The sequence below is a fragment of the Dipodomys merriami genome, unplaced genomic scaffold, assembly GCF_024711535.1.
Source record: "Dipodomys merriami isolate MVZ:Mamm:240054 unplaced genomic scaffold, mDipMer1.0.p SCAF_71, whole genome shotgun sequence".
Lineage (NCBI taxonomy): Eukaryota > Metazoa > Chordata > Mammalia > Rodentia > Heteromyidae > Dipodomys > Dipodomys merriami.
Window position 1 is genome coordinate 5,998,891 of NW_027206302.1, and position 21,120 is coordinate 6,020,010.

At 49.5% G+C, this 21,120-nt stretch overlaps 4 protein-coding genes across 6 annotated transcripts in view; 2 read left to right on the plus strand and 2 right to left on the minus strand.

The window, feature by feature from the left end:
• The first annotated feature begins 1,750 nt into the window (after positions 1-1,750).
• Positions 1,751-9,859, plus strand: Maneal (mannosidase endo-alpha like). The gene is made up of 4 exons (XM_070008721.1): positions 1,751-2,380; positions 3,563-3,672; positions 4,258-4,334; positions 7,372-9,859. Exons 1-4 carry the CDS (start codon positions 1,831-1,833, stop codon positions 8,006-8,008), a joined length of 1,374 nt encoding a protein of 457 aa, XP_069864822.1. The 5' UTR covers positions 1,751-1,830; the 3' UTR covers positions 8,009-9,859.
• Positions 9,860-10,322: 463 nt separating this feature from the next.
• On the minus strand, positions 10,323-13,534 carry Yrdc (yrdC N6-threonylcarbamoyltransferase domain containing). The gene is made up of 5 exons (XM_070008722.1): positions 13,143-13,534; positions 12,446-12,560; positions 12,202-12,321; positions 10,963-11,105; positions 10,323-10,652 (listed from the first exon to the last, which is right to left on the minus strand). The coding sequence occupies exons 1-5, from the start codon at positions 13,532-13,534 to the stop codon at positions 10,580-10,582; spliced, it is 843 nt and encodes a 280-aa protein (XP_069864823.1). The 3' UTR covers positions 10,323-10,579.
• A 44-nt stretch (positions 13,535-13,578) lies between these two features.
• Positions 13,579-14,838, plus strand: CUNH1orf122 (chromosome unknown C1orf122 homolog). 2 transcript variants are annotated; one of them, XM_070008725.1, is made up of 3 exons: positions 13,579-13,660; positions 13,903-14,104; positions 14,361-14,838. In XM_070008725.1, exons 2-3 carry the CDS (start codon positions 14,057-14,059, stop codon positions 14,454-14,456), a joined length of 144 nt encoding a protein of 47 aa, XP_069864826.1. In that variant the 5' UTR covers positions 13,579-13,660; positions 13,903-14,056; the 3' UTR covers positions 14,457-14,838. The 2 variants fall into 2 exon arrangements, with proteins under 2 accessions (XP_069864826.1, XP_069864824.1); XM_070008723.1 differs by having other exon boundaries at positions 13,623-13,794.
• Positions 14,839-14,954: 116 nt separating this feature from the next.
• Mtf1 (metal regulatory transcription factor 1) overlaps positions 14,955-21,120 on the minus strand; it is a 53,110-nt gene continuing 46,944 nt past the window's right edge. For both annotated transcript variants that reach the window (XM_070008719.1, XM_070008720.1), the window contains exon 11: positions 14,955-20,756. In XM_070008719.1, coding sequence (XP_069864820.1) covers positions 20,560-20,756 — 197 coding nt within the window. In that variant the 3' untranslated portion in view covers positions 14,955-20,559. The remainder of the gene's footprint in view (positions 20,757-21,120) is intronic.

Sequence of the window (21,120 nt, forward strand, 5' to 3'; positions counted from 1 at the left end):
TAAATCAAGAGAGATTGGTGGTACATGCTTGTAATCTCAGCACTTAGGAGGCTGAAGCAGGAGAGCTCAAGCAAGGGTGGCCTAAGCTACATAGCAATAGGGGTTTAACTCAGGGTATCACCTTAGGCTTGTTAGTTCTGTCCTTTTGCTGCCCCTTATTAAATTTTCTTATTTCTTTTTTTTTTTTTTTGGGTCCAGTCATGGGGTCTGAACTCTGGGGCTGGGCACTGTCCCTCAGTTCTTCAGCTCAAGGCTAGCACTCTACCTACCACTTGAGACATAGCACCACTTCTGGCTTTTTCTGCTTATGTGGTGCTGAGGAATCTAACCCAGGGCCTGATGCATGCAAGGCAAGCACTCTACCACTGAGCCACCTTCCCAGCCCCTGTTTTCACTGTTTCTAATTGAACTGATCATGAAATTAATTCAAAGGGAAAAACAGAGCTGTATTTCATTTCTGAAAACCTGAGAATGAAGACACCACAGAGACTGGCATTATTTCTTTATTTATATGTTACTAAACATAAAGGGGCTTTATCCCTTCATCAAAATCCCCACAAGCGCTATGGCTCAAGTGGTAGAGCGTTAGCGTTGAGCTGAAGAGCTGAGAGACAGTGCCCAGGCCCAGAGTTCAGGCCCCATGACTGACAAATAATAATAATAATGATGATGATAAAAAATTTTAATCCCCACAATTCCAAGGGATTTATTTTCATTTTAGGGGACTATACCACATCACCTTGGAGCTGGAGTTTCTTAAACTTCTTTTGTACTAGTGCTGATTTGAGAACAAAATACTCTAATGTCTACTTCTCAAGTAGCTAGGATTACAGGCTTAACTCAAGGTGTTTGCCTAGGACTTCTGGAAAAGAGATATGAATCTCCTTGGGGAAAAAGAACTGCTGCTGAGGCAGCCATTTGTGATCTAAGGGGAGCTGGATTTAGTGTGAAGTCAATGGTGGGGACATCTCAGTTTCTAAGGGCATTGCTTAGACAAATCTACCCACTGCCCTACTGTTGGATTTCTTACTTCCTGAGTTGATACCATTCAATTTGACTGGTCAGTTTGTATTAGGTAGTATTCGCTCAGCCAACGGCCCTGGGAGTGGGGTGCCCAGACCCCGTTCTGGAGCAGTAGCTGACTAACAAGTAATGAAGACCCAGGTTGACCGCAGGATCTTTTGTCAGGGCTGTGCAAACAGCCGTGCCACGCAGGTCTCCCCCTATAAGGAGGGACACAGGGGCCCTTCGTGCCCTGGCCCAGGCCTGGTGCGTGCCTGCAGCCTGGCTAGTCACAGACTGGCACCTTCTTTCCCGACCCCAGCCGGTGCGGATGCCCGCGGGGGCGTCGACGCGCCTTCGCCAGGCGGCTGCCGTGAGGGGCGGTTCTAGGAGAGTCGCAGACCCCGCTTCCTTTCCTTCCCTTCCCCATCCCGCCCTCAGCGCCCCCAGCGCCCCCAGCGCCGCGCCCCTCTCCTTCACCCGGCAGCCCGGGCCGGAGATCGCGCGGGACGCCGCGCGCCCGAGTCTGCTGCTCCCCTGGTCCCGAGGCGCGCGGCTCGGCGAGCTGGACTTGGTCTGCTCCAGTCCAGTCCCCCCTCGGCTCGCGCCACTTGGTCTGCACCGCCTGCATTCTCTGTGTGCGGGGCCCGCCCGCACTGCGGGAAGAGGCCGGGAGCCGCCCACGGTGCGCGGCGTCGCCGTCTCCGTGGGACGAGGGGAGCCTGGCGCGGGGGGACCCGGGCGGGCGGCCATGGCGCGGCGGGCGGGCAGGTAGCGGGACCGACCAGCAGGCGGGCAGGTAGCGGGAACCGGACCGCAGAGGCCGCCATGGCCCGGCGGCGGCGCCGCGCCTGCATCGCGCTGTTCCTGGTGCTGCTCTTCGCCTTCGGCACGCTCATGGGCCTGCGCACGCTCAAGGCCCCCGATGGGCTCCCGGCCCTGGGCCCGGGCCCGGAGCTGGCGCCCTTTGAGCGGCACCCGGAGGGGGCGCCTGCCCTCGCCGCCCGCGCCCCGGCCGCCCCCGCTGCCCCGCCGCCGCCCCCGCCGGCGCCCCGCACTGCGGACCCCCGCAGCTCGTCCGGGCCTGGCCCCGCCGAGGCCGAGCCCGCCCCCGGGCGGAGTCTGAGCGTCTACTCAGACCTGCACGCCTTCTACTACTCGTGGTATGGCAGCCCGCGACGCGAGGGCCACTACATCCACTGGGACCACGTCATGGTGCCGCACTGGGACCCCAAGATCTCGGCCAGCTACCCCCGCGGCCGCCACAGCCCCCCGGACGACTTGGGCTCCAGCTTCTACCCGGAGCTGGGGCCTTACAGCTCCCGGGACCCCGACGTGCTGCGAGAGCACATGACCCAGCTCAAGGAAGCGGCCATCGGTGAGGCCCTCCGACCCCCCCCCCCCCAACCCCGGCAGTCCCCTCACGGGCACCACTCTCCACCAGCCTGATTTCTTATCCCTCCCGCTCTCATCCTGGGCCCACTACTTGGCACTGCCCTTTCCTTCTAGTGTTCCCTTTGCCTGTCCTGACCCAACAGCTCCAGGGCCCTGCTACAGGGCAGAGCTGCTGGGTGCGCGCCAGATCTGTCCTAGGTAGGGACAGCAAAGAGAGGGAGGCAGACTCATATCTACTGGACTTCCAAGTTCCAGGTAAGCAAGGCCTAGGAAACCCCTCAGGGGCATGGAGTCATGGAGTCCAGGTGCAGAAGAAAGCAGTAGCTATTCCTGTTTCTGCTGACTGCAGAGAAGAAAGTTTGCCCATGTTGCTGGGCAGAGACAGTTTTCATCAACTGCCTAACTCGAAGACGGGGCCCTGCCTGGGATCTTCCCACATTGGAGGCTTGGTTCAGATTTTGTCACTGAATTCTGCTGGATTTTACAGTACAGTCAGTATGTTGGTGATAGCTTGTAAGTAGGAGGAAAATGGAATGACAGTAGCCTGGCCTGACAACACATGCCTATAACTCTAGCTCTTGAGAGGCTGAAGCAGAAGGATCACCATTGGGGCCAGCCTGTGCTACATAACAGGACTTTGTCTAAAGGATGTGAGGGGGAGAGGGAGAAGAAAGAACACAGAAAGTAAAAAGATAAGGGAACTACAAAGAGGTGGGTGGGGAGTCTTACAAAGACATAAACTAGGGGTCTAGGGGAACTGTCTACGTTTACAGTACAGAGGGGCAGATGGATAATCAAGGCAAAAATGCTGTATCCTGTAGAAAGCAAGTTGACCTCTAAGCAGGGCTCTCATCCATGTGGACCCCAGGTGGGTGCCTCTTCTAGGGAGATAGTGGTGTTGGTGGCCACCTGCTCACTCCTGCTTGTTATGCCACTTGCAGCGGATGCACTACAGACTTGGGCTTCCTGCTGGTGTGGCATGCTACTGCTCCTTTGGCAGCAATTTCAGCACCTCTGGTGAGGACAGCTCCAGAACTTGAAACTCTTGGGATGTGATGTGCCTAGGATGAACCTGGCCCAAGATTTTCAGGAATTATTTTGCAGCTAGAGTTGGTTTGGGGGAGGGGCACACTGTATTTCCTACCAGGCCTCTGTCCTGTCTCAGGCGTCTTGGTCCTCTCCTGGTACCCGCCTGGCATGGCTGATGATAACGGGGAGCCCTCAGATGACCTGGTACCTGCCATTCTGGACACTGCCCATCAGCACAACATCCAGGTGAGTTTCTAAGAAAAGGTCATCTGTTTTCTGTGAAGATTGCCCTTTACCCACAGTGCCTCTAGGGGAGCTCTTAGCAGCTGTCCAGGAATAGCTAAACATTGAGTGTGGTATTAAGAGAAGGTCTATACAATTTACTTTCTTGAATTCTGAGAAAACTTAATGTAGGTTACAGACCCTGTCCCTGAATAAGGGCTAACTAAGCAAGAGCCCAATAAGCCTGCAGACTGAATTTAGACTGAACTCTGGAAGCAGTGTTGGACCAGGTGCAAAGCAGGAAGGGTCACCTTCAGGTGGAAGGACATGAGCTAACATGAGGCCATTTTCCCTAGACATACCAATTGGATACTGCTGTGGTGAAGTAGGAAGGACACAGAAAAGCCCACTCCTCATCCCTGAACCCACACTGAACAGACATAGCACCTTCCCGTCCATTGCTCTATCCACTGCTTCCAGTGGTTTCAGGCAGCAAGTGCCACTCACTGGAGCTGGCACAGAGGGGGAGTTGTTGGCTACCCTGCAGTAGCCCACCGAAGGACCCGTGGACATATATTCACTGACCAGTAACTGCTCTGTTTGTCACAGGTGGCCTTCCACATCCAACCCTACAAGGGCCGGGATGACATCACTGTACATGACAACATCAAGTACATCATTGACACGTAAGGCTGCTCCAGGGGCTGGGTGTTGCTGGGAATCAAGGTAGGAGTAGGTTGACAATCAAGTAAGAGACTCACTCACACAATGTTTTTGTTTTGGTGGCACTGAAGTTGAACTCAGGGCCTTGGACTTGCTAGGTAGTTGCTCTACCACTTGAACCACACAAGTGTCCCCCCCTCCCTGCCCCATAGTTGTTTTAGAGGAAGAAGGTGCTGGACTTAAGAGTCAGACAATCTGAATGTCAACTCCAGTTCTGCAGTCTGGTAAGAGGCAAGCTTCATAAGCTTTGAGTTATCTAATACACACATGTGATTCTTTCAGTGCTTGCACAGTATCATTCATAAAATCTTTTTTTTTCTTTTTACTTTCTAGTACTGAGGTTTGAACTCAGGACCTTATGCTCTTTCTTGCTTTCTTGCTCATAGCTGGCAATCTACCACTTCAGCCATGTCCCAGCCCAGCTTTTTGCTGGTTATTTTGGAGATGGAGCGTAATGGACTTTGCTGCCTGGGCTATGTATGAACCATGATCCTCCAGTTCTCTACCACTGAGTAGTCAGGAAATTTTTTTGTTTGTTTTATTGGCAGAACTGAGGTTTGATCCAGATGCTTTTACCTTTACTAGCTCCATGAGTCATACCTCCACCCTTTTTCTTTATTTTTGAGATAGGGTCTTATTTTTTGCCCAGGCTGGCTCGAACCCTGATCCTGTTTACACTTCTTGCTGTAGTTGAGATGACAAATATGTGCCACCATGCCTAGCTTTTGCTGCTGAGATAGAACATAACTACTTTTCTGCTGGGCAGGCTTCAAACCATGATCTTCTTGGTCTGTACCTCCTGGATAGTGGCTAATTTTACAGGCAACTGCCCCCTGCCTCCAAAAAAAAAATGTAATTTTTAAAATTATTTATTTATTATTTTGTTGGTCATGTGGCCTGAACTCTGGGCCCGGGCACTGTCCCTCAGCTCTTCAGCTCAAGGATAACACTCTACCACTTGAGCCACAGCACCACTTCCAGCCTTTTCTGTTTATGTGGTGCTGAGGAATTGAACCCATGCAAGGCAAGCACCCTACCACTGAGCCACCTTCCCAGCCCCAAAATCTAAATGTTTATGTGTACCTAAGTACTGTCAGTTATACAGTAATGGACACAACTAGGAAAGTTTCTGATTTCAGTGTTTACATTCTAGTGTGTTAGAGGTACAGGGAAGCCAAGAAAAATTACAGAGGGAAAACAAAATAGTGGCCCATACTAAGAAATGTAAGAAATAAAGCAGTTTTAAGTCAAGAGTTTACCAAAGAGAACCTCCCTCTCTCCTTGTGTGTATGCTGTGCTACCGTTACTCTTCAGCCCTCAAGAAACTATTCAAGCTAGGTGATGGTATCTCACGCCTATAATCCTAGCTACTCAGGAGGCTGAGATCTGAGGATCTCTGTTCAAAGCCACCCCAGGCAGGAAAGTCTGTGATTCTTAGCTCCAGCTAACCATCAGAAAACCAGAAGTGGTGCTGTGGCTCAAGTGGTAGAGCATTCACCTTGAGCTGAAGAGCTCAGGGACAGTGCCAAGGCCCAGAGTTCAAGCCCCACAACTGACAAAAAAAAAAAAAACTACTCGAGAGTTGGGCACTGGTGGCTCATGCCTGTAATCCTAGGTACCCAGGAAGCTGAGATCTGAGGATCAAAGTTCAAAGCCAGTCAGGTCAGGAAAGTCCATGAGACTCTTCTAATTAACCACTAGAACTGGAAGTAGAGCTGTGGCTCAAAGTGCTAGAGTACTAGCCTTGAGCAAAAGAGCTCAGGGACAGCACCCAGGCTCTGAGTTGAAGCTCCATACTGACAAAACTACTTGAGGTTTAGGTACCAGTGGCTTACATCTGTAATCCTTGCTACCCAGGAGGCTGAGATTGAAGATCATATATGGTTCAAAGCCAGCTTAAGCAGGAAAAGTCTGTGAGACTCCATCCAATTAACCAGCAAAATGCCAGACTGGAGGCATGGCTCAAGAGCAACAGCCATGAGTAAAAAAACAAGTGAGCAAGGCACTGAATTCAAACCACAGTACCAGAACACACACATACATTAAACCTACTTTAGAATGTGTGACCCACATACACCTCTCTAGGGGACAACATGACATGAATAAAGTTTAGTTCTTAGACGGGCACTAGTGGCTCACACTTGTAATCCTAGCTACTCGGGAGGCTGAGATCTGAGGATTGCAGTTCAAAGCCAGCCTGAGCAGCAAAGTCCATGAGACTTATCTCTCAATAAACCACCAGAAAAAGAGGTGGTGCTGTGGCTCAAGTGGTAGAGCGCTCGCCTTGAACTGAAGAGCTGAGGGACAGCACCCAGGCCCAGAGTTCAAGCCCCACAACAGACAGAAAAAAAAGTTCTTGTTCTTTTGTGAGTTTGTGAATTGGTGATCATATGCTAGTCAGAGAGTGAGCCCTGACCCAAAACTCTCTTGGGCATGTTGATTTTGAACTGCCCAGATTCCAGAATTGTGAGAAATAAATGCAGTTAAGCTAAACACACACACACAGCTTGCTTTAGTATGCATAAGGCCCTGGAAGAGGGTTCAGATCTAAAAAGATCTTAGGGAAGGAAGAAGTTTCATACAGAAGGCTGGCAGAAGGAAAGGCCTAAAAAAGGCTAAGAAGAGACAAGGTAGACAAGGGAATGGAGAAGGTGGTCACAGGAAAGGAGAGGGGTAGGATCACACCAAGTAGGCGGGGACTCTTAGCTCCTGGTTTAAGTTTGAGTTATATTTTAAAGAGAAGAAATAGGAAGGCCAGAGTGAAAGCAGAGACACCAGCTAAGTGGCTATTGCCACTGTCCAGAGGAAAAGGTGGTGGCTTGGCTAAGCATGGAGAAGTAAGGTTTAGGGATGACCCGGCTGGGAGAGGAAGGTCAGTCTAACTGTGGATACTAGCTGCTGCATCCTAAGATGCCTGTGCATGAGGAGAACCATCCCAACCATCTCACAGCTGTGCTGGTTTCTCACATTCAACTCAGGCTCCTTCCCCCTGCCCTGCAGGTATGGCTCTCATGGTGCGTTTTACCGCTACAAGAACAGCATGGGCAAGAGCCTCCCACTCTTTTATATCTACGATTCATACCTGACGTCTCCTGAGGCCTGGGCCCACCTCCTAACACCTAACGGGCCCCATTCGATTCGCAACTCCCCCTATGATGGGGTCTTCATAGCACTGTTGGTGGAGGAGGGCCACACCCACGACATCCTGGCTGCAGGATTTGATGGCATGTACACCTATTTTGCCTCCAATGGTTTCTCCTTTGGCTCCTCCCATCAGAACTGGAAAGCTGTGAAGAACTTTTGTGATGCCAACAACCTCATGTTCATTCCCAGTGTTGGGCCTGGCTATATCGACACCAGCATTAGGCCTTGGAACAACCACAATACACGGAACAGGGTCAATGGGAAGTACTATGAGACAGCCTTGCAGGCTGCCCTGAGTGTGAGGCCTGAGATTGTTTCCATCACCTCCTTCAATGAATGGCACGAGGGCACGCAGATTGAGAAGGCCGTCCCAAAGAAGACACCAGCTCGCCTGTATTTAGACTACCTGCCTCATCAACCCAGTCTGTATCTGCAGCTGACTCGCCGATGGGCGGAGCACTTCATCAAGGAGAAGGAGCAGTGGCTGATGTGAGGGGCTGACATTCAAAACTCAGTAGAGGATAGCATTGTGTGGGTTCACTCACTGGTTCCCAGAATAAAACAGTTGGGTGCTTCTTGATGGGCCACCATGCTTCCACAGGGCCCAGACAGGTGGTGTTGGGGTACTGGGCTAGCAGGTGACTGCCCAGAACCCAAGGCAGAGCAGCTCCACATCCTCAGAAGTTTCATAGAATCCTTCTGCTTTAAGCTGTGGCAGGTGGTGGTTTATGTAATGGAGTTGTCCAGTTACTGCTCTTGGGTCTCAGGGTTGACCCAGTTTGTACCCTGTTCCCTCTGCCAGTCTGCATCTTCTCTTCAGGCCTCGTTCCAGAATCGTTTGTCTTCTCAAAGACAGGGAAACATACTTGACTTTGTAAAAAAGGAACTTACAGGCTTAACTGGATCCAGATTCCTAAACCCAGTTATCAGGAACAATCTTGAGCATTCACACATTCAACACCTATTAACTGAGCACTGCAGGGTGAGCCTGGAGCTGGGGAAACCTGACTGAGGAAGTCATGTCCTCAAAGCTTATAGGCTTCTACTCTGTTTGGTGTGGCCTCCTAGGTGCAATCTTTTTTTTTTTTCAGTTTCACTGCTGGGAGTTCAATTGTTTTTCTTTTCCAAGCTCAGATGAACACAATGCAGGGAGAGGACCAGAACACCCTCTCCCTTTAGCTGCCTGAACAGGATGAAGCTCTCACTAGAGCCACTTTCAGTGCTCTTATGATTTGTATGAAGTAGTATCCTCAATTACAGGTTTCTTGCCCTTAAGACCTCATAAATCTTGACTTCAGATTCTGTGACTAACTGATTTAGGACTGGGCAGGCTATAGTTTTGGCACAATGAAGAGTAGATCAGCTTTAAAAATGACTAGTTTAAGTGAAACTTATAGAGGGAATAGTTAACACAACCCAGTGCTTATTTAGAAACTAATGTTAATTGCAAAGGCCCTAAAAAAGCAGGCCTCTGGAATACCACGTCAAGATTCTTAGAATATAATTGAGGCAGTGTGTATTGAAAACCATTGTACTGAGATTTACAGACTCAAGACTGATTCACAATTCTGAAAATCGAGTACAAGGGGAGGGAAAGTGGAACCTAGGGTCCTATCTCAAGGATACATAGCCCTGAGTAACTGACACAAAACCCCATCAGCCTGGCAACTAGCTTGTGCATTCACTAGGGAAACCAAGGTAGGCAATGCCAGTGGAAAGACATGGATGTTGGCCTGTAGTGATTTCATTTCACACATACACAACTGGAAAAATATGGCAAGGCCAGCATAAAGAGGTAGCCACCTCACACACTGCTGAAGGCAGTGAAACTTGACTCAGTTCTTTGAAGAGAGCCATAAATGCATATATAACTTTGACCTGGTAATGCTACCCTAAGGAAATAATTCAGAAAAAAAATAAACCATTTACAAATGTGTTTAATAGCATTTTTATTAAAAGTTCGAAATGCCCAATAGTTATGTATAACACTTTATATACATATGAATAAGCTGCTGAGTAAACACTGGAGTTAAATAAATTACGCATATAACTTATTCTAGGGATAAATAAGGAAGTACGGCTAAAAAGGATATTTGTGCCGGGCGCTGGTGGCTCACGCCTGTAATCCTAGCTACTCAGGAGGCTGAGATCTGAGGATCGCGGTTCAAAGCCAGCCCGGGCAGGAGAGACCGTGAGACTCCTATCTCCAATAAACCACCAGAAAACCGGAAGTGGCGCTGTAGCTCAAGTGGTAGAGCGCTCGCCTTGAGCTGAAGAGCTGAGGGACAGCGCCCAGGCCCAGAGTTCAAGCCCCACGGCCGACAAAAAAAAAAAAAAAAAAAAAAAAAGGATATTTGTTTTCAGGTATTGTTTAATTTGGATCCCTCTCCAGTATTTCCATCATTAGATCAAAATGATTGTCTTCTGGCTCAGAGGAGAGTGTTTGCTCTATAGCTTTACAATGTTTATCCTAACCAGATTCCAGCTTCAAGAGCCCAAATCCTTGCTGCTGGTTCCCTGGGACTTTACACTAGCACTTCTAGTTGGTTTGGACCACCAGAGAGGAAGCTCTCACTAGCTTCTAAATCTGTTACTTAAAATTACTTCTCTTTACTTTATGTAACCTGGCTGGCCTTGAATACTATATAGCTCAAGTTGTCCTTGAATTTATAATCCTTTCTGTGTGCTGGAATTATAAGTGCTTTGATTTCAGGCACAGGCACTACTATGCCTGGTTTAAAATATTTCACAATTTAAAAGAGGAGGAGGGAAGAAAGGAAAAAAAAACTATTATTAGAGTCAGGCCATCCTAGGAATGTTCTTAATTTTATTCAACTTTTGGCTGATATATGAAACTATGGAATAAATATAATCCACTCCCCTCACCCTCCACAGGAAGTGTGAGGGTAAACCAGCAGTTTCTGGTATGCAATGTCCAGAAAGACATGTTGCCCAAAGCTGGGCTAGGGACATGGCTCCACTGGCCTCTGCAAATGAGGCCTGACAACCAGCAGCAGGCAGACACATAGTATCCAGCAGTGTCCTTGGTCCTCCCTCCTGAGTGTCACGAGCAGGACCCATGTGAAGGGAGCAGCCCGTACTTCTGTTGGAGGATTGCTGTAGTATTTTCCAGAGCACTGAGGAGGACACAGAAGTTAGTTATTGTCTAACTTCTCAAAGCCCTGAGTTCACCACAGTCTGCTGATCACGGACTTCTAAGGTACTAGTCTCATGCTCTATTCATCAAACACTTGATGGATCCTAAAAAGGAGGAAACACCAGCAAATCTAGTCCCACTGTACCTGCCACTTCTCCATGTCTACCTCATCCTCCTCTTCCCTGCCCAGAGCAAGACTAAGAAGTAACAACCTTCACTTCCTCAAAACTTTGTTTCATTTCTCTAATTTCCCTAAAATTCTATCTTCATAGCATAGCAAAGAGACTTACCAGCCTGGCCGAATAATGCCAAATTTTCCAGGCACAGATAAGTCAACCACAGTAGAACCAAGGCGACATTCAGGACTCTGGCCATCCCCAATTGGTCCCCCATCAATGACCAGGGACAAATGAGGCCAGAGGTCTTGGAATTCCTGAGAAGAGGGAAAGGAAAAGCATGGCCAAGCATACTGCACACTCAGCATAGATAAGCAAAGACCCTAATTTTGAAACAGGAGGCATCTTCCTCTAGCAGAAGACACATCTTAGTTAAGGTTAGGATTGCCTGGATACCACATCCTAACAGGTTTTGCTCTTCTGAGTAAAAAGTCCCATATAACCCCTGTCTAGAACTTAAAAGGACATCAAACTCATTGCTGTTAGGGAGGCCTGAGTGGATTACCTGGGACTCTGGTGGGCATCTACAGATGTGGGCTTTGATCCTAAACATTCCATCATACCCATGGGACACATGCAAGGTACTTCATCTAACCCTTCTAATAAGATGGCTGGACATTTGACCACTAAGGGTCCTTCCAGCTCTAGCATTCTGATCCTGGATCTTCATGGACTGTGGATCAGGACAGTAGGAATAAAATAGGATGAGCTCTGCAAATACGTGCCACATCACTGATTCTGAGCTGTGGCAAGGCTGCTCTAGCCAAAATTGTGGATTGAATTGTTTGCTGCACTAGAGCTCCCCACTTGATGATAGTGTAATACACTTAGGGGTAGGAACTCAACGCAGCAGAAAAACACCAATTACTATGTTGGCCAGGTCAACTGATGGTTGACAAGGTAAGAACTTTCCTCTCTCCTTGTCACATGTCCATCCCTGCAAACCAAGACCAAGCGAAGCCACCATTCTCATGAAAAGGAGAAGCATGCAGCTCTCAATTTCTGAAGCCCATGAGCTCACTTAGGTCTGGGCATAGAAAACTCTTGTCACTTTATATTTAAATTTAAAAAGAAAAGTAAGTGAAATTTCTTTCTGTTCCCATGTCTTCTAAACTATGTAGCCAAGAAAGATTAGAATAATTCTTTCTTTGGCCTGCCTTGTGGCAGAGATAAGAGATGAAGGTCAAAACTTTTTCATTTGGATGCTCTCCCTCAACTCAGGGCAACTGAGTAGACTTCCCAAGGGTGGACCCAAAGAGCCACTCTCCTACCAGGCAGTTCCAGCACACTGGTTGGGAGGAAACCATTTTTGGCCTTCTGAGGCTTCCAGGGAAAGGATTGGGCAATTCTCACCTCTATGTTCAGAGAACTGGTCTGGGAGCTGAGATTAGCACTTGTGAGAGCAAGAGGCCCCCCAAACATCTGGGCCAAGTCTTGCATGAAGGCATGGTCAGGAATCCTGATGCCTACCAGCTATGAGGCAAGAGGAAAGGGAATTATCAGGAAAGTTGGCAAAGACAGAGAATGAATCTACTCTGGATCCTGAAAAGCCAAATGGTCAGAAAAAGTCTAACACACAGGAGGAAGCTTGACTCACAGGAGTAAAGGGGTTGAGGTCTTTGTTGAGCTCCCCGGAGCGTTCCATCACCAGGGTCACTGGTCCTGGCAAGAGGTCTTTCAGGAGCTCCTCAGGCACTGTCACTTGGCAGTACCTGGGAAACAAAGGCGCATAAACTTACTCCAAATGAAGAGCCAACTGAGCCAATGGTGAGCCTTTCCTGGCCTCTAGGCAATTCCAGGAAAAGGGTTCCTTTGGGTCTACAAATGATCCACCTATCCTCCTGCTTCCCCTCCCAAAGAGCTTGCGCAGAAGGCAGGGCCGCAGAGAAGCACCCGGGCCTGGAGCCCTCGTTTAATTTGGGAACTACAACAGGAAAAGCGCTAGGATTTACTGTGGCAAGTCTCAAGCCCTGTTTACATTATTCTTTTTTTCTTTTTTTTTTTTGGAAAGGCATTCGCTGCTACAATGAAGTTCCGGGTTTGCTTCCTGGCCGAGGGCCGCCCCGCACACGCACGGGAGCGCCTGAGGGGCGCGGCACGGCCGGCCTCCGGCGTCGCTGGTCGCTCAGCGCCCAGCCGGGGACCTGGCACACGCCAAAGGTTCGGTACATATTTCCAGTTCCGGATTCTTCGGGGAGCCCCTCCCGCGCCCGGCGCCTCAGTCTCCCACGCCTGTCACCGGAAGCCCCTCCCGCGGTGCCGCCCCCAGTGGGGCCGGGTCGGGGCGGCCTCACCTGTAGACGTCGGCCACGCGGCCCAGGCACACGGCCAGCGGCTTCGCCTCGCTGCGGCCCTTGAGGCGGTACACGGCGTCCAGTGCCGCCGAGCAGCCGGCCGAGCAGGCCAGGCCGTACAGCGTGTCGGTGGGAACGGCCACCACGGCGCCGGCGCGCAGCTCGGCCACGGCGGCCCGCAGCGCCGCGGTCCAGCCGGCGCGCTCGGGGCTGGCGGCCTGCACGGCCCCGCTCCCCGGGAGCCGCAGCAGCCGGGATCCGGGCGCCGCCGGAGCAGGGCAGGGCGGGCGGAGGAGGCGGCCGCTGCGGGCAGAGCCCGCCGGCCCGTCACCCAGCCCCACGCTGGCAGCCACGACGGCCCTCAGCCCCGCGCAGGGACGCGCCGGAGACATCCGCCCAGGCCCGCTTCCGGGGGGAAGTGACGCACACAACCAGCTTCCGGCTCGGGAGGCGCGGCCCCACCTCCGCGCCGGGCAACTTAAAGGGACCGCGACCCCGAGGAGGCTTGAAGGAGACCGGTGGGGACGGGGCGGGGCGCAGCTTTGCGGAGCCGTAGCGCAGCGCTGGGGAGGGGGGGCGGCCGAAAGGGGGGTGGTGGTCGGGCCGCGCAGGCGGAGATGGAATGGGGCCCGGGCTCAGGCTGGTCACGGGGGTGAGAGGGGACCCGTCGGGGCGGGAGTCGGGGGAGGGGTGGGAGAGGGTCTCGGACCCCGCGCAAGCGCAGGCCTTGACCGTCGGTGTCTCGCTCTCTCCCCGGCAGGGAGGCTGCCGGCGTGGACCGCGGGAAGGCGGGGCTGGGGCTCGGCGGGAGGCCTCCCCCGCCGCCGCCCCGGGATGAGCGCGCCCAGCAGCTGCTGGACGCCGTGGAGCAGCGGCAGCGGCAGCTCCTGGATACCATTGCCGCCTGTGAGGAGATGTTGCGGCAGCTGGGCCGCCGGCGGCCTGAGCCGGCTGGTGGCGGGGTCAGTGCCCGCTCCGGGCTGGGCTGGGGGTGGTGGTGAGGAGTGTCTGCCCACTGGCTAGGCCGGCCGAGAAGCCCTTGCTTCCCAGGGGAGAGGGGGTGGAAAAGCGCCCCGCCGCTTGCTTTACCTTTAACCTCCTGTGATCTGGGCGAGAGGTTTTGAAAAAGTTATCTAAATGCTAGAGGCTACATCTTTGCAGGCCCTAATCCAAGGCCCTTCCTCCCTGGCTTACTTTTCTCCTTTCTGTTCCCACTAGAACGTCTCAGCTAAACCCGGAGCGCCCCCCCAGCCAGTTGCCGCTGCCAGAGGTGGCTTTCCAAAGGATGCTGGCGATGGAGCTGCGGAGCCTTGACCATCCCCTAGCTGGGCATCCTAACTTCTCTCCCTCCCCAGGGCTGGTGGCTGGACTCTGAATAACTCCCTTCAGGAAAAAGGGGCTAGCCTTCACTGGCAGTGGCGGTACTTGGCCGTTAGCCTGGGATGGCAGCTCTGTTGGCAGTTGGGTTCACTCCCACTTCATCCTGGCTGAAGGCAGTGCTGTGCTTTGAAATGTAGCCCACGATTTCCCAGTCTGATTACTCGGATTTGGGCAGACCAGTAGTGCTGGCCAGAGTGGTCTGGTCTGGCCTGCTTTGGGGGTTCCAGGTGGTATTACATGTTCATTTCATGCTTTGGGAGCTCTAAGCCCCCTTAAACACCTTCAGCAGAGCCTTGATTAAAAGGAAACCTGCAGACTCTCCTGGTGACGGGCCTTTCCTTTCTGTCCCCTCTCCAAGACTGATGGCTGGGGAGGGGGGATGGAAAAAGGTCAGCCATGGGCAGGAATGGGAAGTAATGCCACAGATACTACTAGATTTAAATAAGCATTTAATTAAGATTTCATTAGTATTTAATATTGCTTTTTCAATTCCAAAAAGTTAAATTTTCACTTAGCAGATATTTTAAAGTACAATATTAAGTTTATACAAAATGAGCAATTAAGCAAACACCATTATTTCACATTCTTCAAAAATACAAATTTGTATTTATTCTTTTGGGTTTGGAGGTTTCTTCCTTTGGAAGTACTGAACATGTAACGTTTTCATATCGCTCAGTGGAAGTTTATTGTTCCCATGTTTTACACTTAAAATAAATTTGATGAGACTTTTACATAATCCAAATAAAATTATTTGGGACTTAAAAAATTGTCACTAAGACCACTGGCCAATGATTGGTGTGTGTCAAAAGAAAAAAAGGCAATTTTCAGGGGCGCCTGCCTTGCCTGGCAGATCTGACCCAGAGCCACAAAAACCTGTTTCCAGCCACCTTCCCCAAATTGGGTCTAGGGGGGAACTCACAGGAAAAGGGAATAGCCACTTTGAATTCTGACCTCCAACTCCACTTTCTTCTAAACACAATGAAAGATGTAGGTTGTTGGGAGGCCTGAGAACACAGAGGAAAGGGGCAAGAGAAGCCTCTGACTTGGCACCACTATAAGGGCAAAGATATTGCAGAAAACACCCTGGGTTTTGGTGGGGAGAAGTTTTATGAAAAAAAACTCCCATAAGAAAAAGTTGAAACTGCCTTGAGCTGAGAAAGGGACATGCCATTTATCACCCTTTTGGCGCAGTGGACATACCATCAAAAGGGCAATGTATGATCTTAAACTTCACTTCCAGTAAAAGAAAAAACAAGAAAGGAAAAAAACAACAACCTTGTACTATGTACAACTTGACATAAAAATCCAGTTTAATTTGCATTTTTCAGTGCAGACTCAAGCCCTCTCTTGAGTGTAACAGAATTGCTCAAACAATGCCCATCAATTTCCCTTAATGGCATGAAAAGAAACAAGGGACTCTTCTCCCTTCCCCCCAGCCCCCAAGGGTATGCAAGAATAAATGCCTGGGTATGCCAGGCACCAGTGGCTCACACCTGTAACCCTAAGCTATTCTGGAGGCTGAGATCTGAGGATCACAGTTTGAAGCCACCCCAGGCAGGAAAGTCCATGAGACTCTTACCCCAATTGACTACCAAAAGGCCAGAAGTGGAGCTGAGGCTCAAGTAGTAGAGCGCTAGCCTTGAGTAAAAAAGCTCAGGGACAGCACTTAGGCCCTGAGTTCAAGCCCCAAGTCAGCCACAGAAAAGAAAAAAAAAAAAACAACAACAAAATAGAACAAACAGATGGTCCAATCAGAAATATGCACTATTCAGTTTTGTTGTTAACCTCCTTTCCCCAAATGTTAAGGAATGAACAATTTTCCTTCCATCTGTCACAGCAGAATCACGTGCAAATTGTATCCATGAATCTTTCTGCTTTGAAGTATTCTTAAAACATCTGTAGCCTATAGCCTGAGAATTGAAGATGAAACAAGAATAGGTGGGGGAAAGGAAGAAAGTTGATCAAGTAGATTATTAATACCTTTGTTTACTGGATTTTATGAAGGCTGGAAGCCTTTTTATGAACCATCACAGGTAGGACAAGGAAGCATATAGAAATGGCTCAAACTAACCCCTCCCCCATCCCCTAACATATTTCTGATTGGTGTTATTTAAAAAATTGTAAACTCGAGCAGTTTTGGTGCAATCCCATAAATCAATGGTTTCAGTGATGCTGGAGAAGTCTTTTAAGATCCAGCTGAATGGATGTAATTATAAATATGGCAGTCTAGGAGGTGCCAGGTGTCTTACCGAGGAACAATCTGTCTTTCAGCCATCACTTTGTAATGGTGAAGTGGGGAAAGATGGCAATAGACCAAGAAGTGGTGAAAAGGGCCTCAACAGTCAGCCGAAAAAAACGCCCACAGCAGTTCTCTCCAGAGCCTGAGGGGGGCGCCCAGGGCACGCAGGGAAGGCTTGCATAGATTGAGCTGAGAATGCATAACAGTGGTTCCCTCTGTACAGCCTCACAGCACAAGGGCCAATTGAGTGGAAAAAACACGGAAAAACACGGACAGGCCAGGGCCACATGGGACGACTGTCAAGCTACACATATTGCACCGAAACAAGTGCTTTTCTTTTCACACCTCAATTTAACTTTTTATTCTGAGCAAAAAATAAAACTTTGTGGAAAGTATATATATGTATGTATGTATGTATGTATGTATGTATGTATATATGAGTATATATACACACACACAACAGAAATTGCAGCAATTGGGTTAAAGATAAAATAACCTAAAGTGCTTTTTAATTTTATTATTTCTTTAACATACCAATATGAGGTTCTGCAAACATCCCTCTGGACACATTCAGCATTATACAAAGTCTCAGGAAAACCCATCTACCCTCTATTATCCCCACCAGTCTGCTGCCTTGACCCTGAAATGATCACTTTCCATCCATTGACCTTCCTGGAAGCAGTGAGAAGAAAGTTGCCCCTTCCTGTCTTCCCCAGAGAGGTCTTCCCATCTTAAAGCCTCTCATGACACTACTGTCACCAAATTAGTGGTGCTTCCAAGACTGGCCAGACTCTGCCAGGAAAGATTGACCATTTTTACCTCAACGCTGTCTGTGGAGGGCCAAATTCACCAAGGAGTATGGGGGTGCTAGATAGTCTCTTTACCACCGGTCCCCAAACCATCACCTTCTGACGGGAGAGTCCAGCTGAGATGCTAGGGGGAGCTTGTGTAAATCCGGTGGGGGAGGGGGGCGCAAGGAGGAGGGGGACGGACAATTGCTGAGGTTACCATGGGAAGATGGTAGAGTCCACTTGCTAGCACTCTTTTTTTTTCTAACCTCATACTCCAGGTTCACTCCCAGGATGAGGAAAGCACATTCTCCATCAAAATTCTTTCTGGCTCCAACATAACCAGGGGCCCTTCCTTCTCTAAGGTCCCTAGTACTAGAGGCTGGACTTGTAGAAGGAAAATGGGAGGGAAGAAGTGCTGGCACGGTTGGAAGGAAAGTCTGCCTACCCTGTGAAATTTACCTGCTCTGCACCACCACTCACTGACATGTGAAGCACATTTCTGATTTTCCCAAAGTGGATGGAATCAGCTAAGCCTCTCTTGTAAAATCTAAAATGACCCACAAAAGGCAGATACTTCAAGTAGAAAAGTCTGTCAGCATAAATACTGCTTAAGATGCTTCTCCACCCCAAGCCTGTAGAGCATGAAAAGCCACTTGTATGGACAGGGGCCAATGCCCTGGCTAACCAGGAAGAAACAGTATCTAAACTTGCACATGTCCTTCCCTGGGCTCAGAATCCAAGGTGATCTAAGGATGGGTACATGGGAAGGTCATGACTACCCTCTAATACAAGCTCACTTTAGGGTCCCATCCACTTGCTCTCTCAGAGGTTATACAGAAAACATCAAGGGCCTAACTAAGCTCAAAAATTCTTATAGGAGCCTGGCCTGGCCAAGTGAGCCGGACAATTCATGCCCAGTACTGGTTTTCTCAGGAGGACTAAGCCATTGTGGTAACAGAAGATTCTTTTTGCCTTATCAACTTCTGCTGAGGCCGATGGATGCCAAGACCATCAGCCTCTTGCAGGAGGGGAGTACAGGTCAAAAAGAAATCAACTCTGGCCAGACTCTGGGCATGAGAATCAGCTACTTGTTCTGAGGTTTCACTTCTCATACAGTAACTGTGCGGCCACCACCCATCCAAGTTTGTTCCTGAAACCCAGGCTAAAGGCTGTATCTCTGGCTTCAAGGTTAGTCTTGAAGTCTCAGTGGGCCTGAGTAATGGCTCAGAGAGCAGGAGAATGGCCAATACAGATCTCACTGCCTTATGTGAGGACCCTGCTCCTTGCTGGAAGCAGGGAAAGGATCCCTGGGAGACAGATGCTAATTCTACACCTTGGGCCACACATGGTGTCTGAGCTTGGTGAGCACTCATGACTACATTAGGTAGCCAAAAGAGAGCAACTTTCCATTCTCATGTGGTCTGTATTTTATCTTTTATTTTAAGAGGCAATGACCTGGAGTCAAAGGCAGACAGATGGATAAAATTCTATACACAAATCAAAAAGGTTTTTTTTCCCTATAGCACAACTTAATGAAAAGTTCCAAATGAGATAACTTATTGCAACATTTCAGGCTTTTTGGTGGAAGGGGAATTTTTTTTTTTTGTTTTACCCTGAGTAGATCATTGTTTGTAGGTTTTTTGTTTTTTTGTTTTTTGTTTTTTTTTTTTTCATCTTTTTGCTTAGAAATCACATGACTAAGCTGAGCAAGTCACACCCTTCTTTGCACTGTACTACGCTTATGCAAAATCGCAGAGGTGAGAGGTGGAGATGGTAGGGAGCAACAAAAAGCCTGGCTAGAGAACCTGGAACCATAAGACCTGCCTGCCAATCACCTGCCAATTCTTTCACACTTCCTTCAAACTGCAACTTGCCCTGAGAAAGCAAGATGCAGCTCTTCTTCTCTGAGGAGGAACACACTGTTGAAGCAGACCCCTAGTTAGTAACTGGCCACAAGCCATGTTTTCACTCTCAGACAAAGCAGGGGTGTTCGCCAGGAAAAATGCTGTGTGACCCACAAGCCCTTGGCAAGCAACTGAGAGACACAAAGAACCAGGAAGGCAAAGGCTGAGGTGGTGCTGCTAGAGCCTGCTCTGCACACACATCATCAACAAATAGCAGTTGAAAGCTTGCCTATAGTCCTGGCACAACCGTCACTCTCAGCCATGGGCCAGGCTTGAAGCCACCCATCTGTGCTGAGCCAGCTACAAGATGACCTCTGCAGCATCAACTTGGAATTCCACCAATGTCAAGTGCAAACAACAAAACCATCTCAGCCAACTCACAGCTGTCTCACCTGCCCTGCTATTGCTCACTATGATGCAAAGGCTGGACTTTCCAGACAAATATTAGCCTCAGAGTCAAAGACATATGGGGAAGAGCAATGCCCAACACAGCGAACTTTCTTCTGCCCAATCCAAAAAACCCCCAGTGCAAAGGATGGGCAGTACCAGAGTGATGGAAACCACATCCTTTCATTTAGTATTTTTATGCACACAAGTAACCTTAATTTCCAAGTTCACATAACAATAAGCAAAAGTGACATACAGTGCAGCCAAACAGTTCACTTATAACTTAGCTTTTTTTTTTTCTCCTCCAAAAGATCAGGTCAGTAAAATGGGTACTCCTGGGATGTGAATAAAGAAAACATGTCTGAAAGGTGAGGCTTTCAAACAGCAGACTTCTTCATCCTTCCAATTTCTGACCCCATGATAGCAGGCATCACGCTTCATGCTTCCTGTTCCCCCTTTTCCTGGAGGTGAGCATGACAGGCCCTTCCCCTGGAGAAGCTGCTGGCCAGGCCCATCTCCTCCACCCCCTACAGTAGTGCTTCAATGCAAATCAGATTGGACGGGTGTCCAGTTTCTGGAAGGACAGGAACTCTGACACATCCATGGCACTTAACATTTCTGTGTGAGGGATGGAAGGAGCCTCAGCCTGTTGGCTTTGCTCAATGGAAAAGGGTCCCATGGAGGTGGATGATGAAGGGGGAAGGGGCTGGAAAAGTCTAGGGTGGTAGTTGCAGGCTGGGCCCATCAGGAGGCTGGGAGTTCGGCTCTGGAGGGGGTGGGGAAGAACAGCCCTTTCTCCGACCAGATGCCCGCTCCTTCGCAGAGTCCCGGCATGCACACTGACACTGACATGCCTCCTCTTGTTTGATGATGATCACAGGAACACTGAGGCCAAACTGTTGAACAGAGCTCCCTGCGAGAGAGGTGAGACAGACTGCTCTTCAAGTTGCCATGACTAGATGCAGGCACACACAGACTAGGAAAGGGCTGAGTGCCATGGAGGCAGAAATGGTAAGCAGGATGGGTATCAGGCTCCAGGCCTTGTTCTGCTTTAAACAGGACTAGGGAAAGCCTCAGACACGCTCCATCCCTCAATACAAAGCCCTCTTTCCCTACAGAAACACATATACAATCCAGATGAACCCCATCCTTCTCAGCTGTACCTCCCTGCCAGACACGGCAGACACCTCCCTTCTCTTGACACTTTCATACCTCTTGGGTCCTTCTCTTTGCCTAAACCTCTAATAGACAGTATTTTCTTCTGGGCAACTTCCACT